Here is a 19931-nt window from a genome sequence, read left to right as displayed (position 1 = left end):
TTCCAAGTGGTTCTGTTACAAAGCGTGTCTGTAACAAGAGTGGCACTATCCGAGATGGCAGCATCTGATGGAGCGGCTGTCCTCTGCTACTCGCTCTGTGGGGCAGCAGCCGCTGGGAGGAAGCATTTCCCCACAGCCTCCCAAGTCTCTCCCCGTTTTCTATTGTGCCTTCTGTAGAAACAATTGGAACATGTTTTCTATAATAGATAAACGCTGGAGGGTCGAGTGTCCTCGAAACAGGGTGGTAATTTAAGGTTACTTAAATGCTTCAGTTAATACAGAACACAACTCTGTGTTTGCTTAGCCAGGCTAATCACGGGGAGCTTGTTACCCCAGCGTGCTCAAACCAGCGTGTTTCATGTCCTTAACGTTTCACAGCTTTCTGGACAGATCCAATTTTTCAGCTGCTCCTTAGCAGGTTGGGTCTTGTGTCCTTGCGAGAAGGCCTGCACCTTAGCCACGGCACTGCAGTTGGGTTTGGTGGAAGCTTGCCTCAGTTGGTCTGCTGCTGTGTGGAAGGCTGGATGCTTGGTGCGCTTGAGCTCTGCAAGGTACCATGCAGGTGTACTGCAGGAGCTGCCCTGGGGAAGGATGTCGGACTTTGCCTGGGAGTGATTTTGAAATATAAGAGCTATGGCTTCAGGGAATATCTTACTTTGCACTGTTTGTTCAGATCTGTTGACTTATTTTAAAATGGAATTTTGTACATTGATGGCATGGTTTTCACTACTTTCTTATAGAGGATTACTGAAATTAGAGATGTAGAAAATGCATTGAATCATGTAGTTCTTCTTACTTCAAACTTGTCATGTCAAATATATGAATTTTCCTCAAAGAGTCTTCTGTGAACCCTAGCTGTCATATGAAATGAAGGGAAATGGAGAAGCTTTCACCCTAAACAGTGATTGCTGCCTGAGGTCCAGCTCCTCTCATCCTGTTGATATTGTGTAGTGGCTGTAGTGTACTTGTGGAGTAAGGCGTTGCTCAGAGTTTTAAAGAATTCTGTGAGAAATGAGGAAGAAAGCAAGGAGAAATAGAAGGGAGTCCACACTGTGGACCCAAAACCAGACTAATATCTGTAGTAGTGGTCTTACAGTGTTTGGTACCATTTTTCTGATAAGAAAATGTAAATTTGATTGCTTTACAATACAACGGAGTTTAACTAGCTAAGCATTTTTTCTCCTCAGACTTTCAGTTAAAACACTTCAAGATGATCTGTGTTTACTTCTGCTTGGTTTGCATCTTTTTCTGTTATCTGTGAGTGAACAAACATCACTCAAGTCTTTTTTTTTTATTTTGGTGGAAATTCCAGATTTCCAGAGAGTGTTAATAGGTATTTGCAGAGTTTGGGAATGGGACCCAAATTAGAAATTAGATTTTGGAAAACAAGGTCAAGCACTGAGGAAGCTCTCCATCTATTTGACTTTCAAATACTGATACTTGCAGCAAAAGTTTGCAGTCTGCAGACAGGAATATGAGGCTTAGAAAGTGTTTGTTAAAAAGTTCAGAAAGCATAAATTTGAAAAGGGGTGAGCTTTTGCTAGCAGTTCACAAACCGAAGACAGAACTAATTTTGCTGCAAATTGTTTCAGCTGTTAGGCATAGCACAGAAGTTCTTGAGAAAGAAAATGAGCAAGTCAGGTTTCACATTGAACAAATAGTAAATGGGGTGCCAGGCCACAGATTTAAAGATTGCTAGGTTTGTAAGAAATGGAAAGGAAGAAGTTGGTGGTAGTCACAACTGGCTGCTCGAAACATTGGCAGTTCAGTGCAACTGGTGCTGTGTTTATGGCAGTGACAAGCACTGGGCCAAAGCTGGGGGTCAGTGGCAAGTGCTGTATGCTTCTGTTGCTTGTGCAAATTATTTGGGGTGAGCTCTTACCACAGAAGAGAATGTCCAAATCCACTGTTTCTGAAGATAAATATTCTCTCTTCTCCTTTCACTTTTCTGAAACAGAGTGATCCAGTAATATAAAGTGTGGGAAAGCCACCGTTTTCTCTGGTGTACATGTGCTTCTCTACCTGTAAACAAATTTTACAAATGCAAATCAAAATGTAGTGAAACTGTATGGAAACAAACAAGCAATATTTGGGTGTCCTGAGTCAGACAATGAAAATGAAAGACAGTTTCAAATTCATTGTGAAATTTTAGTTTGAATGTGAGTGAAGCATTCACATCAGCGTATTACCGGATATGAAGGGAAAACAGTTCTATTAATCAGCACTTAATGTATTTTTTATAGATGTGCACTCATGTCTTGCCTTCCTCAGAACAAATGTTTTCCTTAGGTGTACTTGAGGTATGTTTTCCCTATGTCACTTTATTTGCAGTTTGAAATTTTTAATTTCTCCCCAATACAGCCTCGTTAATATTCTCCTAGTGTATAAACCAGGGTATTATATTTTAAGGTTTTCAAAAGATTTCACCTGGTTTTTATTACATTGCTGTATATTATCAGCGTTGTCATCAGGTGTCCATATTGCCAGTGTGCTGAGGGAAGCATTTGATACTAATCTGTGGAGTGCAATTGAAGAAATGTCTGGTGATACAAGCATTAAACCACTTAAAGCATTTTCATATAAAATCTTTTTTTTTTCCTTTTTTTTTTTTTTTTTTTTTTTTTGCCAGTATATGCATCATGAATGAATCTGCCTCTAGTGGAAATGGTCAAGAGTTTGATGTATTTAGTGCTATGGACTGGAAGGATGGCATAGGTACTTTGCCAGGAAGTGACCTAAAGGTAAGATATATAATTTTTTTAATAAGCAAAGTAAAAATGTTATAATGCCAAAAGAATGCTTTTCACAAGCTGGTGTGTAGGTATCTGCTTTTATGAATAAAACATGAATCTGCAGATCTGAGTTAAGAGACTGTATCCTGTTAGCTTTTAGCTCTGGAGTTTCTTGATTCAGTTTCTGGTGCTGGCTCAGACACCCGTCATCCCTGTACGAATGCATAAATTAGCGCTGCCTCACTATATAGACAGAAGTAATCAAGTGCACAAAATCCCAAAGAAATCTCAAAAGTTAAGTGTGAATATTCAGTCCACTTGGAGCATTGTATTACCATATCACTAAGAATCTTTATATTGTCATTTGTTCTTATGGTCTTGTCTTTTTAGTTCTTTTTATTTCTAAAAATAGTTCATTTTTGCTGTGCTTTTGTCATCTGGGTGCCTAGAAAAATGAATAAAGCGGGTGCTTCTGAGCTTGGTGTAGTTTAGAAATTTGCATGATATTGGCATAGTACTTTTAGTTGAATTTTTTATGCTGGTTTTATTTACTGAAATAAATTATAACAATTTGATTTTTTTTTTCCAAAATATTTTATGGATGTTGTTATCTGATACTTTTTACTATGTCATCAGAAGGTGTTCTCTGCCACATTAGCTAAAAATACAGTTTTGATATTAAAGACTTTCTTGCTCTTATTTCCTGTGGATTATAGTCAATATTTTCATGCCATTCCATTTAGACTAACATTGATGAAGTTTTCTCATAGCTTTTTTTTTAAAAGGAATCTCACAAGAAAATGTGTTGGTTTTTAAAATAGCTTTTTATCCCTTGGTGCCTGATACAATTTCTATTGTTGAAGTAAAGAGTCAAAAAATGTTTGAAATTCAGGACATGTTGCAAGTGTGGTTTTGTGTTGTGGGTTTTGTTTTCTTTTTTTTTTTTTTTTTCCCCTTTAAAATCACAGAACTGTAGAATAGATTTGCAGAATAATTTTCTTTGGAAATGGACCTCAGAACACCACATCTGAGCAGCCCAGACCTCAAGCCAACTTCGATCAGGTTGCTCAGGGCCTCGTCCAGTATGGATCTGGTTATCTCCAGGGTTAGAGATACCGCAGTCTCTCTGGGCAACCTGTTTCAGGATTTGATCACCCTCATAGTGATTTTTTCTTTTTGTGGATACTTCATTGGAATTTCCCCTTTTGCAACTTGTGTCTGTTGCCCCTTGTCCTTTTACTGTGCACAGCTGAGAAGAACCTGTCTCCATCCCCTCTGTATCTGACCATTAACTATTGGAAGACAGCAGTAAAATCTCTCCTTCTGTTCTTAAAACCAAGCGAACAGTTGCGCTCAACTTCTTGCATGTCATCTGCTACAGGCCCTGCTTGTTTTGGTGGACATCCACTGAATTTTCTCCAGTATGTCAGTGTCTCTCTCCTGCTGGACACAATAGTCTGGGTATGGTCTCATCATGTTTAAGTAGAAAGGAATAATCAGTTCCCTTGACCTGCTGGCTACCCTCTTGCTAAAGCAGGCCTGGTTGCTCATGGCCGCCTTTGCTGCCAGAGCCTCTTGCTGACTCATGTTCAACTTGTAGGTCTTCTTCTGCAAAGCTGTTTTCAAGTAGCCCCAGGGCTGTACGGGTGCACACAGCTGCTCTGTCCCAGCGGCAGGGCCTTGCATGTGCTTTTGTAGACCTTCATGAGATCATGTTAGCCCATCTCTTCAGTGTGTCAAGGTCTTTCTGAATAGCAACACTGCCCTGCAGTTTTTCACCCAGACTCTCCAATTTTGTAATTTGCTTTTTGCTTCCTGCCTACGTATAGAAGCCTTTCCTGTTGCCTTTGGTAGTTTTTTCTCCAGCTGAGCTTTGGGTTTCCTGATTCCATCATTCTACACTACAGCAATATCACTATATACCTTCTGTCTGGAATGTTTCCCCTGTTTCACCTTCTGCGTACTTCCTTTTCTATTTGAATTAAGTCAGGAGTCCCTAGTTCATTCATGTTGGCCTTCATCCGCATTTGCCTAACTTCTTGCACATTGGCACGCAGCGTTCTCCTGGTGTGGAGTCCCTGGAAAGATATCCAGATTTCCTGGACCTGTTTACCCGTTAAAGCAGTCTCCTCTATGATCCTGCCAAGCAGATCTCGGAACAAGCCAAAATCTGCCTCCCCTGAAGTCCATTGCTGCTATTTCAGGATTTCAGTCTTCACCATGTCGTGGTTGCTGCTGCCAAGGCATCAGCCTCCACACCTCTGACCAATTCTGTATTTTTTTAAAAAGTCCAGGCTTTTGAAATTCCTTTCTCTTTTAATAAGCAACATTGTGTGAAATGCAAAAATACCATTGATATGTTTGAGGAATACAAAAGGGAACAATGCAGGAAAATATAATAATCTCATGTAAATTGCTGGTACGTGCTTTGTTCAGTTCCTGTTACCCTATGTAAAAAGAAACAAAACCGAAGCAAAGGTTGGGTCGTTAATTAGTAGAAGAATGGAAAAGCTTCCATACAAAGTGGGGGAAAGGAGTGGGAGGTGTAGCTGAGGATAAGGTCAAGAAATCATGTAAGAAGATTCTTAACTGCGTCCCATTCAGGAAAGCACGAGCTTCATTTTAAGGTGGTTCTTCTGTGTGTGGTGGTTTTGTGGTTTTTTGTTTGTTTGGTTTGGTTGGCTTTTTTGTTGTTGTTTTTGTGGGGGTTTTTGTTTGTTTTGTTTGTTTGTTTGTTTTAGTAGTTATTATTTTTATTTGGAAACAAACAGGTATTTGATTTTTGGACAGACATTCTGTCTTTGTTTCAGGCATTAGAGAAGACACAGTCAGAGGTGCAATGGTAATATACTCAGGATGCTGAAAGATACAGAGCAAGCTGGTGAGGCAGCTCATTCTGGTCTTCTTAAAAAACAAACAAACAAACAAAAGCAACAGGTGACTGGGTGAAATTGAAGTACAGCCATTCTAACACTGACTGAAGGAAGAGATTTTTCTGATAATGCAGAATTAGCCTAAGGAACTCACTGGACCAGAGAGCATCAAGACTCAGTGAAAGACTGGGCATTCACATAGATACCGAAACAATTTGAGCTGTTAGAATATTACGTATTTTTAAGCTTTCGAGATAATTGTAACAACTCATTTTTTAGGGCTGCTTCTAAGTACTAATGGTTAAAAGAGTGACTAATCCCTTGAAACTGTAAAAGTGACCATGGAAGTTATGTTATGCTCTTTGTGGAATTCTCAGAATAGCATTAACATGGATGGTTTACCTGAACTGTCCTGATAACAGAGTATTTAATACTGTGTCCTGAACCTAGAGAAAATAGCCTTACATAGCTGTTACTTCTTGTGAACTTGCATATGTCTTTCAAAAGTTATGATAGACTTGTTCCACTAACGTTATCGAAACATTGCCATGTATTTACATTGAAATGAAATTGAAAAATCCAGTGAAAACAGCATAGTAGCAAAATGCACAAAGTTTCTTTTTTTACAGACTGGTAATAGGTTAGAGTGCCTGGTTTTTCTTTTTAACTAATAAGCAATAACTGAACTATTCATTGCAGACAATGCATTGCTTACATTCTCACATTTGGTCTTTTGTCTTCATAAAATGTTGGGGAAAACGAACACCCAGATTTGGTAAACTGTATTGTGTGAGCATGTTTGAAGTTAAACATATAGCAAAATGTTGAAATACTGCTTTTTAATATAGAAATATTCGGGAGTTACCTACTTGAAGTTCTTATTTTTAGTTGTCTAAGTCATATGGCATTTGACTTGTCTTTACTGCTTGCATGGTAAAGTTGCATGCTTATTTTTACATATGCACTTTTAAAGTAATCTCTTTTCTTTTGCACTGTATGAATACCCAGCCTTGTGAGATTGTCAGGCAAGCATATCTGAGCAACCATTATTTTTAAGAACCACTTCATTTTTGTGCATATAAGCTCCTCTATGAATAACAGCTGGTAAAAAACTGTTTTAAGTAGTGTAAAATGCTTGAAACTTTTACAAATAACTTTTCTCAATATTTCTTGTTGCTTAAATTTAACTTTTCTTACAATATAGAAGAACAATTACCTCAGAAATAGAAAATTGCATTATTTCTTTTTATTACAAAGTCCTATGGGTAGTTTCATTCCTACCAGACTTCACTGAGATAGTGTCCCCTGGTGCAGACTCACTTCCCAGGCTCATCAAAACAAGGGAGCGAGTCAGATACCAGGCCTCTCTTCCCAGCCCTGCATGGTCTCTCACATCCACATCTGTTTCCACATCTGTGAAATGTCAAAAATGTTATTTTCCTATAATTTTGTGCAGTGTTAATTGTTAGAATTTTGTCACCCATAGTTGGAGAAGGCTATTGAAATACATTACCATACAGACTTTGTTAAAACTCTTCAGCAAAAGTAGTCATAAAATAGTTCATGCTTCTTGACCGCTACTTTGAGCTTGCTATGTGACAGATAAATAGTGAGCGGCTGTGGAAAACACTAGAATTTCAAATTTATACAGGGGACAGGGAGAATTAAAAATTGTTCAGTATGATGCACTGAAGACTAAGAACAAAAATCTTAGCATTGTATATTAGTTCTTTCAGGATGCTTGAATAAAACAGAAAACTCAAATTTCAAGTTTAAAATAGTTTACAAATTACGGAATGCCTTAATATGGCAGGCTAAGTAATGTATGCTCATCTGAAAAACATCGGTGCTTACCAGTTACTCTGCATGGTGTGAGTGTAAATGTGAAATACTCTTCTTTTTTTCTTTTTGTTTTTAAATCTGTGTGCTGAGTGCAGGCAGTAACACCATCTCTTCAAGATTTAAATGTGCTCATTAAATTGGGAAAGCTGTAATAATTTACAGTCACTTCCTACTGCAGTGACAGAAGTTTATGAAGTACTTCATAATGAGTTTTCTAGTGCTTGTGTTTGGAAAGTGAGATGTTATATACTGCATGGACAGAATTTTGGTCATTATTTCTGGCTTGCAAATTGCGCTTGAAAAAAAAATGATGATGATTAAATTAGCCTGTAAATAAAGTGGGCAGCTAATATCATAGGAAACCAACTATAATAGTGGAACATGAATGGTGGAATAATGGTCAGTGGTGCTCGGTATTTCCAGGCACACTCTAGAGAAGGTGAGGGTGATTCAGCGTGCTGTGTTTCTGGATGCATAGGTGCAGCAACTCAAAGCAGTAAAGTGCATCCTTCCACCTGCCAGTTCTGAAATTGGGTTCAAGCTTGCTTGAGATAATTAACATTTTGAAAACAGTTGTTTTTTTTTTTTTCCTTTTCTCACATGTTTATATGTCAGAAACACCGGTATTGTCTCAGACAGTAGCTAACTACAGTGCTTTTTTGGTGCAAAGCTGTTTCTGTCCTCACACAGTGGCATGTGCTGCACTGAATCTGAGGAGGTATTTCTCTCTCGGGGGAGAGTCCCTGACAGCGTCCGTGGGAAACATCGACTACTGGGAGCTGGTTAAATCCCTTTTCCCACTGGAAGGGCGTTATTCCACAGAGAAGATAATTCCCTTCAAGGAAGCTGGTAGTGCAGGGAGGAGAAAGCAAGGCACATTAGACTTTCTCTGACCATGTGTGAGCCCCAGCAGATGTATTATACCTAGTGGCCTGGTCTTTTCCACGTGGAAGTAACTTTCTTCGCTTGCAATCTTATGTAATTAATTAGCTCACACACTGCTTCACCGCCATAGATTTCTGGCTAAGACTTTGCATTGTCCTGAAATGATTTTACCTTATTTAAAAACAGAAAGAACAAACAGGAAGTTTCACTGTTAAAATTGCTAAAACTCCAAAGCCAAGAAATGCTGGTGTTGGGTTCGCCTTTTGATCTTTAATTGGGTTTCCTCATGTGGAGTCATGGTAGAACCTTCACTAAAGGGATCACATGCTATTTTGCCATAGAATCTACTGCATCATTTGCTGTAGATTCTGTTAGACTTGTAAATAACAGGGCAGAGGATTTCAGGAAGGAAAATGAATAGTTTCATGATTAATGCAGGTAAATCCCACAGAGGAAAGCTTAGGGCAGCACTTGCTTCTACCACAGCCTTCCTGTGTGGTGCTGAACAACTCATTGGAACCAAAACTTTGGCAGGTAGCCATTCATTTTTTTTATTTGTTACTTGCTTGGGTTCTCCATGAGATACTAGTGTTTGGTGTTTAGAAATATTCTGGCTGAAATAATTTGGAGCCAGGATTGCTTTGTAGGTCAACTTCTGGATCAATAAGCATCAACTTGGCAGGCCTTGACTTCTGGCTCTGTTGCTGATTTATGTGTCACCTTAAGAAAGTCTGTTTAGCTGCAATTTCCTACTCAAGTGGAGATAATAAGGCAGACTGAGTTTGCAGCGGAGAGAAATCATTGAGAAGCCCTCTGGTACTAAGATAATTCTTGAGCACTCAGGACCGAAAGGGGGATTGGAAAAGCCTGAGGATTGTCTAAGAATAAAGTAGATAAACGTTACTGCAGACAAGACTGAGGTATCAGCAGTTTGCTGGGGAAAAGCCAGTCTCTCTTGCTAAAGGTCTAAGTTTTCTGGTGGTACCAAAGCTTTCAGTTCAGAAGTGATTAGAGAATGTTCCTATTACTTTTTTTTTTTTTTTTAAGGCTGTAATTTGATAATGATCCTTTCCTGCTTGTACCTTCCCAGATAGGAAAAAAACTTTCCTTTTGGATGCAGATTGACCTCTCTTCTTCATTACTTCAGGATTAGCCTATTGCAGTGTTACTGAAGTATCTTAAAATCAGTCGAAGATTGCTTGAATTGTTCGACTTCCTTGCTGACAGCATCATTCCAGTGAGAGGGGCTCTGGCCCTGCCTCTTGGTCATGATATGGAATTTAATTGCTGCTGATTATGATTTAGGGAGCCCTAAATAGCCTGGGATCCTGCATAAGTTGTCTTTTGCCATAGTTACCAGAGCCAGGAGTGTGCAGGCAGGATCTCTTCTCATCATTGAGGAAAGGGAATAGCTGTGTGCAGGGACACATTCCCCTAACCTTCTACATCGCTGAAAGAGTCAAATTTTTGTGACCAGGCCAGCATCAGGGGTCACGTGCTTACTGAGGGCTTTGAAATAAGCTGGGAGCAGAGTACTCAGAAGGATGTAGAGTCTAGGCAGAGATATTGTTAATTTTCCTTTGTAAGTGTGTGAGAACAGAGGTTTTGTTTCAGGAATTACTTCGCACTGCACTGTAACAGTAATTGCTAGAGTGCCTAAAGCTTTTTTAGATATATGTTCTTTGTTATTTCAGTGGGGTTTTTTAAAGAAAATAAACAGTCATTCTGCTTTCAAACCCTGTAGAGTAAATAAGACTGGCTTTATTGCTTGAAGAAAGAGTATAAAAATACCCAACAGCTGCCTCATTTTCTGAATGCTATCTAGCCTCTGCCTGGGGCAGGGGTTCTGTGGAAAAAATAGTATGTGAACGTGCATGTAAAGACTGTATCACACACACACACACAGAAGAGCAGAATGGTTGAATGGACAAGTTCTGGCATTTACTAACTTATTCAACTTAAATATTATGTAAAAAATAGTTTGGCATGTAGTAGGATGTGGTTGGACAGTACAATGTCTATAGGCAATTCCTTTGCTTTAAAGAGAGGAGCTGTAAGATGCCGGAAAGGCTCTGGTTTATCTGAGCAGTCCCACTGAAATCACTGTGATCAAACGGTGATTTAAATCAAGAGTGATGACTCCTGTTTGCTAACCAGAGATCTTAGTGCAGTTTTTTGGCTTGTGTCTCTGAAGTCCCAGGTGTCGATCTTTTTGACAGACTGCTGTATAACTCTGCTGCTTGTGAATTTAGTTATTTCATAGACATGAAGAGTCTTTACTCAGTTTACTTCTGTTTTGGATAATACAAATTTTTCTGGTTTCTTCTGAGCTAGTCCACAATTGTACTGTTGTGAGTTCAAGATGAGTTTTACTTCTGAAGTTACTGTCAGAATGCAGCAACAATTGTCTTAACTGCAGTGAACTCTTTGTCCTTATCTTGCCCAGTAGATGGTAGTGTTGGCTGTTTTTTCTAATTTATTTTAAAGCTGTGCATTAAGATGTGTTATTTTAAAGCTGTGTTTTAAGGTGCATAGGTTTCTTTGTTCTTTTTTGGTCCTTTGCGCTTTAGTTTTTCTTCCTTTTTCTTCCTTTTTATCTCTGCCTTTTCTCCCAAATTATATTTTAACCTTGTAGAAAGCAATAGTAGCTTTTATTCTGATTTGATCTCTCGGAGTACTGATAAGATCTTGTACACTCTTAAAAGGGTTCAAGTAACAGCAAATGGACATAGTCTGATATGTGTTGCTCTGAATTAGACACATGCAACCTGAGGGACTTAATTTGAAACTAGACTGTATATATTTGTTCCCAATAGGTTTGAGTGTCTGAGAACTAATCTGCAATATAGTAGACATTTTTCATTATTTGCAAATTTTTTTTTTATCCCATGTAGTGACAAATACACTGAGTAGTTTTATAAAATGAGGAGAAAGAGAACTGAAAGCCCTCTTAACATACAATTCCGCTTGCGTAAAACTACCGAGTGCCTTCCAGCCTGCACGATAAGGCAAAGAACTTCCATTAGGAATGGAAATGTCCTAAAGCCACTCGAGGAGGGACAGCAAAGTTCCACCTGTGGTGTTACACTTAGTGACATTCACTGAGAAAAGGTTAATTTCCATGGTTGAGCCCAACACATAGTGGGCAAAGAATGATGGGCTAATGAGGAAGATGGAGCGCCATTTTCATAAGAATAACAGACAGAGCTTGTACTTAGCCTAATGAAATTAAGTCTGCGGATACATAATTCCTTCCTTCAAATGTAGACCCACAGAGTAAGCGCTTGGGTACTAGAGCTATGTAATCCATAGGGTAATGTTGAGTTAAGAACAAATGGGTATAAACTGACTATGAGTGAATGTAAATGAAGTTATAAGAAAGTTTTTCAAGAAAGAAATTCAGGAATGGACTTTCATTGGAGTCACTGGTAACAGAAAATCTGGCTGCTTCTCCATTGCAGCTGAAACATTTATGAAATACTTGGTGCAATACTAGTGCCTGCAACAAACAAAGGCTTCATCTCAGTGACTTATGATACTTGGTCCAGTCCTGTGTAAATGTTAATGCAATTTTAATTTTTAAAAAGATAGTAATTTTTATCCCTACAGAAGAACTTAGCATGTGGAGAGACGGAAATGGTTCAGAAAGTATTTATAAAGTTTGATTATTATATATTTAAGCCTTGGTTTCCCTTGGTACATTTTTTATTTGTTGAATAAATACTAAAAAGTTCCTGGGGATTAAATTAACAGTACTATAAGCTGAAGTCTGGGTATATCAGGGCATTGTTTCCCAAGAATGTGAAAATGTATCTCAGCTCTGAGTGGAACGAATCTCTAGTGATGTTTAGAGGGAAGCTGCTATTTAATTCCCTTTTGATCCTTGTGGAAACTGCTGAACAAGGCAGCCAAGTAAGTTCTGTGTTGTATGCTTAACCGCTAACAGTTGAACTCATCCTACTAACTCAGTTTGATGTATCTGTGTTGAAAGAACTACAGTAACTTGAAAATGTGTATTTTTTACCTTGTTGCTCACCTGTACATGAAACTCTGGAAGTTAAATTTTCTATCCAAATGTTATGTTTATTTCTGTTTATCTTACTGTGGATTTGCTCATGAAAGCTCTTGAGGTTTCTTTCTCCTCTTCTTCGCCTTCTGATCTTTTAAGACCATTGGCTCTGTTGGGTGGGATAGAGAGGTTTCTTAACATTTGCAAATGGGCATTTGACAAAAGTCAAGTGGATTAAATTCATACACAACAAGCTTTGTAATTGATTCTCTTTTAAACACTGAAGTGACAAAAAGTCAGGTTTCTTTGTGAGATTATTTAAAAAGCACTTGATAATGGCCTTTGTTTCCATCAGTGGAAATTTTACTGTTTGCTTTATTGATGACAGGTTCAAGGAAAATCCCTTCATTCAATGCAAATTTATATGTTTACTTAAGGAGTTTTGTGACTTAAAACCAAATCTTTACTTCTCAGAAAGCCCTAGGTCCATCCTCAAAACTTAGTTCCGTGGCACTGGTTCCTTCCCTCTGTATTATCTGCCGCAAACTTCCAGACTATCAACACACCTAGGGAAGCCTATGGGAGAACTGCTCTTAGTAAATTTTAGCTTGGATCACCAAAAATAGAAGAAAAACAGAACAGAACTTTTAGCTTTTTTGTCACCCGCTTTCTAAGTAGAAGAGGCTTACAAAAGTGTTCAGTTTTTTCATGGACACAAAAACCGCCATTAATCTAGATTTTTTTTTTTTTGTCATGCTTCCAATAGCAGACACTAGTTGGCACATTTCTCCGTCAGCTTTTATCCTGTGATGGCTTTGTGCAGCATGGTGCTCTGTACATCTATTTATCCTGCTTTTAAGCAATTAACCTCTGTCACAAGTTTTTCACTGCTTTACCTTCCCAGCTAAAATCCCAGAGTATGACTCCCCAGGTCTGAGGTGTTTCTCCGATCAGCTATGGAGAGCTTGACATGCACAGTAATGCTGAAACTGTAGCTGGGGAAGGCAGTGAGTGAAAGCAGACATGTCTGCTTCAAATTTGTGTCCCAACAGGAGCTGGAGGTGTCTGACACTGATAAAGGGGAGGGTGCGGGCAAAAACAGGAGATAAAGGGGTGAGACGAAGCATCTGTCATTGTCTCATCATCCTGCCTGCTAAGGCAGTGGCAAGTGGTTACTCTCCATCACTGAGCCCATCTTAGCGTGGTAGCCTGACTATTGAAGAGCTGCTTCCTCAATGGTTCAGCTCTTCCTATCTTGTTCTCTCATCTGTCTTTCATCATTTGATGCCTGTCTGTCAGCCCTCTGAAGCCAGAAGGGCTGGTGGGTCACTTCATTAACTAGGGTGACATTCTTGCCTACCACAGGAGGCCCCAGTGGAGCAGGAATGTATCCATAATGTCAGGGCTGAACATCTATCAGATCATGCAGAAATATCCCAGTTATTCATTGGACTATTAGGAAATACCTTTGGTCTATGGATGTTCCAGCTGATATTTTGTGAAGGTGGAGGAGACTGCTTCCAGAAGCTAACTAGTTAATAACCTCCCTGTGACCTGTTGGTTGGTGGGCTGCAGCACCATATTTTGGTCAGTGCTGGCAGCCTGCTTGCTGAGCCAGGTCTTGCAGAGTTAGAACTCCTGGAAGCAAGGAATGTTTTTTCTTTGCCATTCACCGACTGCAAAGGCAGCAAAGCACCTATAGCAAAAATTAGCTTAGCCAAAATAGAAACCAGGCTGGGTGTATAAGTCAGTCATAAGACATGAGGATCATCTTCTGAGTAGTAACTCCAATGCTTTTCTTTGGGTGGAACAGTGTGAATGTCTGTCCACAAACTGGTGTATGAGCATGTGGTGTTACTGCATTTGGTTGCCTTTCGAAGCTGAACTTCTCGTATTTCAGTCCAGATGAATTTATCGACAGTTTGTCCACACTTGTGTATCTGTTGTGAGCATAGCTGATCACAAGCAAAAATCTTGGCTCCAGAAGTTATACGACTGTGTGAAGTCCTCCTCTTCGTCCCCTTCCTCCCCTCAGCTTATGATTCCTGAGCTGTTCACATACCTTAGGACCTGGTAGCTCTTTGCAAATGCTGAGGGTGGGAGGACTGTATTAGAGAAAGCACGCTGTTGTGGTATGTCTGTCATGGGGCTCACCTTTGCTTTCAGTCAAAATGGCTTATTTTCAGAACTATACCATAGCAGGGTCCAAAGTGAGTAGGAGTGATTGATCCTGTAGCCTCTAGAGATACAGACAAGATCAGTGTAATGCCAAACAATTATTCCCTTTCTCATTTTCCCAAGGTCAAGTTGCCTAACCAAAGAAACAGAATAGAATTCATGCTACTGTCCTGAAAGAATATTTTTGCAGGTGGGTGCTGGGAAGCTTTGAAGACCCTCTCAGGCTTAACTTTTTCCTGTTGATCTCCGCTGAGGAGAGCGCCTCACTACTAGAGACCACGCAACCAGCTGGGCCTGCAAACCGTGTAGTAACTGGGAAGCTGAAGTTTATTTGTGTCTGGTAGCGCTGTAATAATTACGGCATTTGGAAAACACTTTTCTGCTGGCAGCAGAGTGGATGTAACTCCCGGTGCTCCTGTGTCAGCACAGCATGTGGGGCATTGTTGAGCCTTGCTTCTGGCTGACAGTAATATCCTGTTCAGTGTGTAATTAAACAGCTCATAAACTGCCTTGAGATGTTTATTTATGTTCACTTTACAGTGAAGAAGTGCTGTGTTTTCGGAGGATGCTGAAGTTTCTGTACTCTGTGAAGTGTTTGTATGTGATGTTCGGTTCCCTTTTCCTTAACAAAAATAGTGATTGGATTGCATTATTCTGCTGATAATGAAAGGCATACAGTTAGGAGAATCTCCCATGAATTTCTGTTACTGATTTTTTGCTTCTTTTGCGTAAGTTAGATACTGATCTGCTTATGGAGGTATCTGCATCAATATGTATTGCAAATTAATACTTTTAGATAACAAAATAAGTTTGTATTTTGCTTGATAGAAGCAAGAAAGACTTGTTTCCAGTTCTTGGGGACAAGCAGAAACATATAAGACTTAGGTAATATGGTGAGGGCACTGTGTAAAATCTATCTTGGTGAATAGAAGACACCATAAGAGAGTATTAGTAAATTTTTACCATGTTCTGTGCCATTTCTTTTGTTTTACAGTTTAGGGTGAATGAATTTGGGGCCCTGGAAGTGATTACAGATGAAACTGAGATGGAAAGTGTTAAAAAGGCAACTGCTACCACAACCTGGATGGTTCCAACTGCTCAAGAAGGTCAGTTAAGAGTCAGTAAACATGTGGTAGAGTGTATTTTGCTTAATGTATCAGTTTTTCTGAAGTATTGCCCCCTAAAATAAAAAAATAAAGCAAAACAAACAGAACACAAGCAAACTTATTTGCTTAGTGCACGGAGTATCTCTGATGATTTTACTTATTTCTTGGGGTGTGAATAAGTATGAAAATACATGCATTTAAAGTAAGAGGAAATAATCACACTCTGAACATCCGAAGTTCAGTTACAGCCACAGTTTTTTATGACAGTAATGTTTTTTAAGTTTAGAATGAGTACTTTCCTTCTATTTAACTTGTGAAGTACTCAGTTTCTTACTTCAAATTCTTGAGAATTTTTTTGATGTTATTTTTGTTGAGTTGATTCCCCAGACTGCCCACAGACTTTACTGACTGCCTACAGCACATTTGTGACCGAAGTACCACCCACTGTAAACTGCCCTGGCATGATGCTGGCTACTGCTCAGCTGCTACTACCAGTGTCAATGTATGTTTGTACTGTTGCCTTGCTCCTGCTGACTGTGCTTTTTTACAGCATTAAAATTAGTGTGTAGTAACTGTTTATCTTGAATGATAGAATTCTAGTAGTTGTAGTATCTGTCTACCACATAAGGCGTTTCCTGGATTTAAAATACTGATGTAAGGAAACATGTTTTGTTTGAGGAAAGTTGGTTTATATGGTGATAAATTCTGAAAATTTTGATACGCTGACTCCAGCAATGACGGAGTAGTGTGAAAGAGAATATCACAACTGGTTTTGTGGTTACTTAAAACTACCTAGTTTTTTTTCCTTGTTGATATTTTATCAATTTTCTTTAAAAATATGCATTCTGGAAGTCCCTTGGAAAGAAGACGTCAAAATTTTGGTTTAATAATCAGCCTAAGTGTGATAGGCAAAGTCAATGAAAGTTTTCCTTTGCTACTCCCCCACAATTAAGTCTTAACTTTTATGTGACTTTTGTGCATAGGTGAACCATTTACACCAGTAGGAAAGTAGTTTGGGCCTCAGCTGTGAGGTCCGAGGCTTCAGACCACAGCTACTCTGTTTTGTAGGTCTGTCTCCAAGGCAATGATAGTTATTCAAGATGCAATTCTTTGATGAGAGTGGCAACAGTGTGATAGCATAGTAGCACAACAGGTTCTCTCCTTAGACTGAGGGATCACTGTTACCTGCAGTAAAGCATCCCTTATAGTCTGGTAAACCTAAAAAAAATAGTATTACTTCTGAATTAAAGGGTATTATGGACACATAATCATACCAAATAGGCATTCTACTACTACCTTACACTGTCCTTGATCAGTTTAATGCTCCCCAAAGATAAAAATATTGCTCATTTTTTCCATTGTAAGAGGAAGTAGTTGTTTTAAACTGCTAATGTTGGAGTGTAAATATAGCATGTAAATCATATATTCTTCTAGTGGAGGTTGTCTTCACATGAGTTCATTTGACTCTGCTTTCAGAGACAGTATGGTGCTCAAGCAAAAGAAATAGTTTCTGACTTCAAATTTGCCTTTTGGCAGGGATGCAAAGTCAATGGCCTGCTCTAGAGGCTGGAGAACTTGACATGCTTCATACTGGCCTGTGAATGAAAGAAGCAGCATCCTCTCCTAAGCTACAGCCTCTTGTGGGGAAATTGTAGCTTAGGATGAGTAACTTAGTATTTGAAAAATTCTTTGTAACAAATTAGTGGGTTTTTTTGTTTTTTTTTTTTTTCCTTCTGGTGGACGTCAGGCAGCTTGAGCAATAGTTACTGCTGTGAGAGACTGTAGATTGTAGTCAGTGATTTACTTTCACAAATAAGTTCATCTCTTGAAAGATAACTCCATCACAAAGCTTTTTCCCAGATGACCCTATATGTAGGTAAAAAATGAGGCACATCAGCAGGAGATGAGGTAATGGGCTCTGGGCAGTGATGACTGGGCAGTCAGCACAGAGCTTGTCACAAAATTCACTCCTTCCAGAAGCAGCCACATCAAGCCGTGTTGATGTGCTACTGATGACAGAAGCATGAGGTTGGTGGATTCCTCTCTCTAGTGCAGCAGTATGAAAACCCAACTTGCTTGTCAGGAATACAGACCCCATACAGGCACTGATTCCCAGTTCTTCATTCTAACAAGAGTGGCTTGACTTGTCTTTTTCTGTTTGCTTGGCAAGGCCTGCTGAGGATGGTTGGAAATGTATCACCTCTGCCTAAGTGAAGTTACTTTTTTTCATTGTGCAGCCTTTTCAGAAAAGACAGGGATCCCTACAAGGTTGAAGGAAACTGCAAAAATGGATGGACTTGTTTTCTGTGAAAACTGTTACAGCTATGGTACCATAGAAGAATTTGTTCCTGAAGGGAAATTTTGCAGCCAGAAATGTGCCCAACAAGTAAAAAACAAGTAGGTGCTATTATAAAGCGTAGAAACAAAGAATTTGGCATAAATGGAGCATAGGAGTGGTGGGATAAAAAAGTTACTCGTGGGGCAAAGGGAGGTATTAAGCAGCCATGTTTTGATGTGTCTCTGTCAGTTTATAATGTTCTTTAACTGTTTTTCAGGTAAATGTGTTTGGTTTTGTCTAACGCTGATGGTGAGGGCAGTGTTTTTTGCTCAGAGTGTGCTGTGTTCTACCGTCAGATGCAAGCAGTAAAACAGTCTATGGGATGCATGAATCACTGTCAGACTCCCACCCCGTTTCATAATCATTGGAATTAAGATAATCAGTAATGAAACGGTTGGTGTGGTATGTTAATTATAATTAAGTGCAAGAGCTGTGTTATAGATGACAGTGAGTGAAAACATGAACATACTGTAGTTTCTCAGTTCCTTTCAGTCAGTGCAGTTCATCTAACTGTAAAAGAAGGTTTGTGTTAGTATGTCCTTTCTGTATTGCATATTACTGCATTGTGGTAGTTTTTAACATCTATGATATTGTGCATTTCCCTTCATTTTTAGCTAATTGCTTTAAAGTTTTCTGTTCTAATTGCTTGTTTAGCAATTTGTACAGTCACATACCAGCTTTCTCCAATTGAATTTGGCAGTCATAACAATTGCCTTTGCTTTCCTTTCTGTAAAGTGCCCTGCAGTCCTAAACATTTCACAGTTTGCTTCTTTGTGAGACTTGGTAGTACATGGGAAAAGACACACTGTTTAAAACGTGGACTTGTTCAGCGTAAGGTGACAGCTTTCCTTTTGCAGTTGCTGTTGAGTGTCTTTCAGATTAATTCTTTTGACAGATGTAATTTCCTAGTAGTATTTCTAAGATTGTATTTTAAATAATACCCTGGGACGTACAAACACTTGACCTTCAGGTTGACTTGCTTTTTACTTGTTTTATGCATATGAGAAGTAAAATAATATTGGCTTTGTGTCATTGTGTCACTGCTGTAACAGAGAACCAAAGGAGGAAAAGCCCAGCATGGAATGCAATGGGGAAGATGATTCCAAAGGCATTCGGAAAAGAAAAGCAAAGTTACCTCTCAAAGAAGAATCCAGGGATAATGGGGAGAAGAAAGAGAATCCTGATGAAACTGTTAGTATGCATCATAAACCCATTCTTGCAAGTATTTCAGTGGGAGTTTTGCCTTATACTGCAAAGTCAGGAACTTCATCAGTCTACAAAGAGAAGTGATGGCTTCACTCTGTCACAACCACAATAAATAGTTGATTCATTTACCAATTCAATTATGCCTCATCAGTAAATTGTAATTATCGACAACTGATAAGAGCTGTTTTTTCTCTCTTTTTCCCCATTTTTTTTAAGAGCAGAACAAGAATAATTTAAAGGAAAAATGATACTTATGCAGACTTGCTATGTCTCCAGCATAGAAAAATAGGAATACATATTTCCCAATACCTGTTAGTTTGTCACTCTGCACATAAGTAAATGACTGTAGACCAATAATTTATTTACAAAGGAAGTTACATTACTGTTAAGAAGCCAGTACTTTTCTTAGTGTAATTTGCCTTAGAAAATCATAGCTAAAGATTTGGTTTGTTTTGTGTTGCAGTGTAATGTGTTTTGGGGCACCTTTTGGCTTTTTTCCATTTGGATTTATTCTTCATTTTAGAATAAACTTATCACTGTACCTTTCCATAATGCTTGTTTTCCTGTAATATTTGTTTTCTTCCCAATAGCTCTGACACTGCCGGGAGATGCAGAGTTTTAAGGGAGAAGTGGAGAGCTCTGCAACTGCCAAATTGTCAGAAGGCTGAAGACACTGGAGTTGTCAGAAGCAAATTCATAGCTCTCTGTATCTTAGGCAAAAGTCAGGGAACACCTTCTTTGCGTCCATGCATCTGCTCTCCC

General features: G+C 39.0%; 1 protein-coding gene across 6 annotated transcripts in view; it reads left to right on the top strand.

The window, feature by feature from the left end:
• L3MBTL3 (L3MBTL histone methyl-lysine binding protein 3) overlaps nt 1-19931 on the top strand; it is a 79654-nt gene that overhangs the window by 7372 nt on the left and 52351 nt on the right. For 5 of the 6 annotated variants that reach the window (XM_082048831.1, XM_082048828.1, XM_082048830.1 and 2 more), the window contains exons 2-5: nt 2630-2741; nt 15514-15625; nt 17863-18022; nt 19016-19154. In XM_082048831.1, the coding sequence (XP_081904957.1) occupies nt 2640-2741; nt 15514-15625; nt 17863-18022; nt 19016-19154 (513 nt within the window). In that variant the 5' untranslated portion in view covers nt 2630-2639. Of the gene's footprint in view, nt 1-2629; nt 2742-15513; nt 15626-17862; nt 18023-19015; nt 19155-19931 lie in introns of those variants that run through there. The other variant, XM_082048833.1, reaches the window with a different exon arrangement.

Source organism: Streptopelia decaocto (genome assembly GCF_964273445.1).
Source record: "Streptopelia decaocto genome assembly, chromosome: 3".
Classification (NCBI taxonomy): Eukaryota; Metazoa; Chordata; class Aves; order Columbiformes; family Columbidae; genus Streptopelia; species Streptopelia decaocto.
The sequence above is the reverse complement of the archived record's forward strand: the minus strand, read 5'-3'. Positions and strand labels throughout refer to the sequence as shown.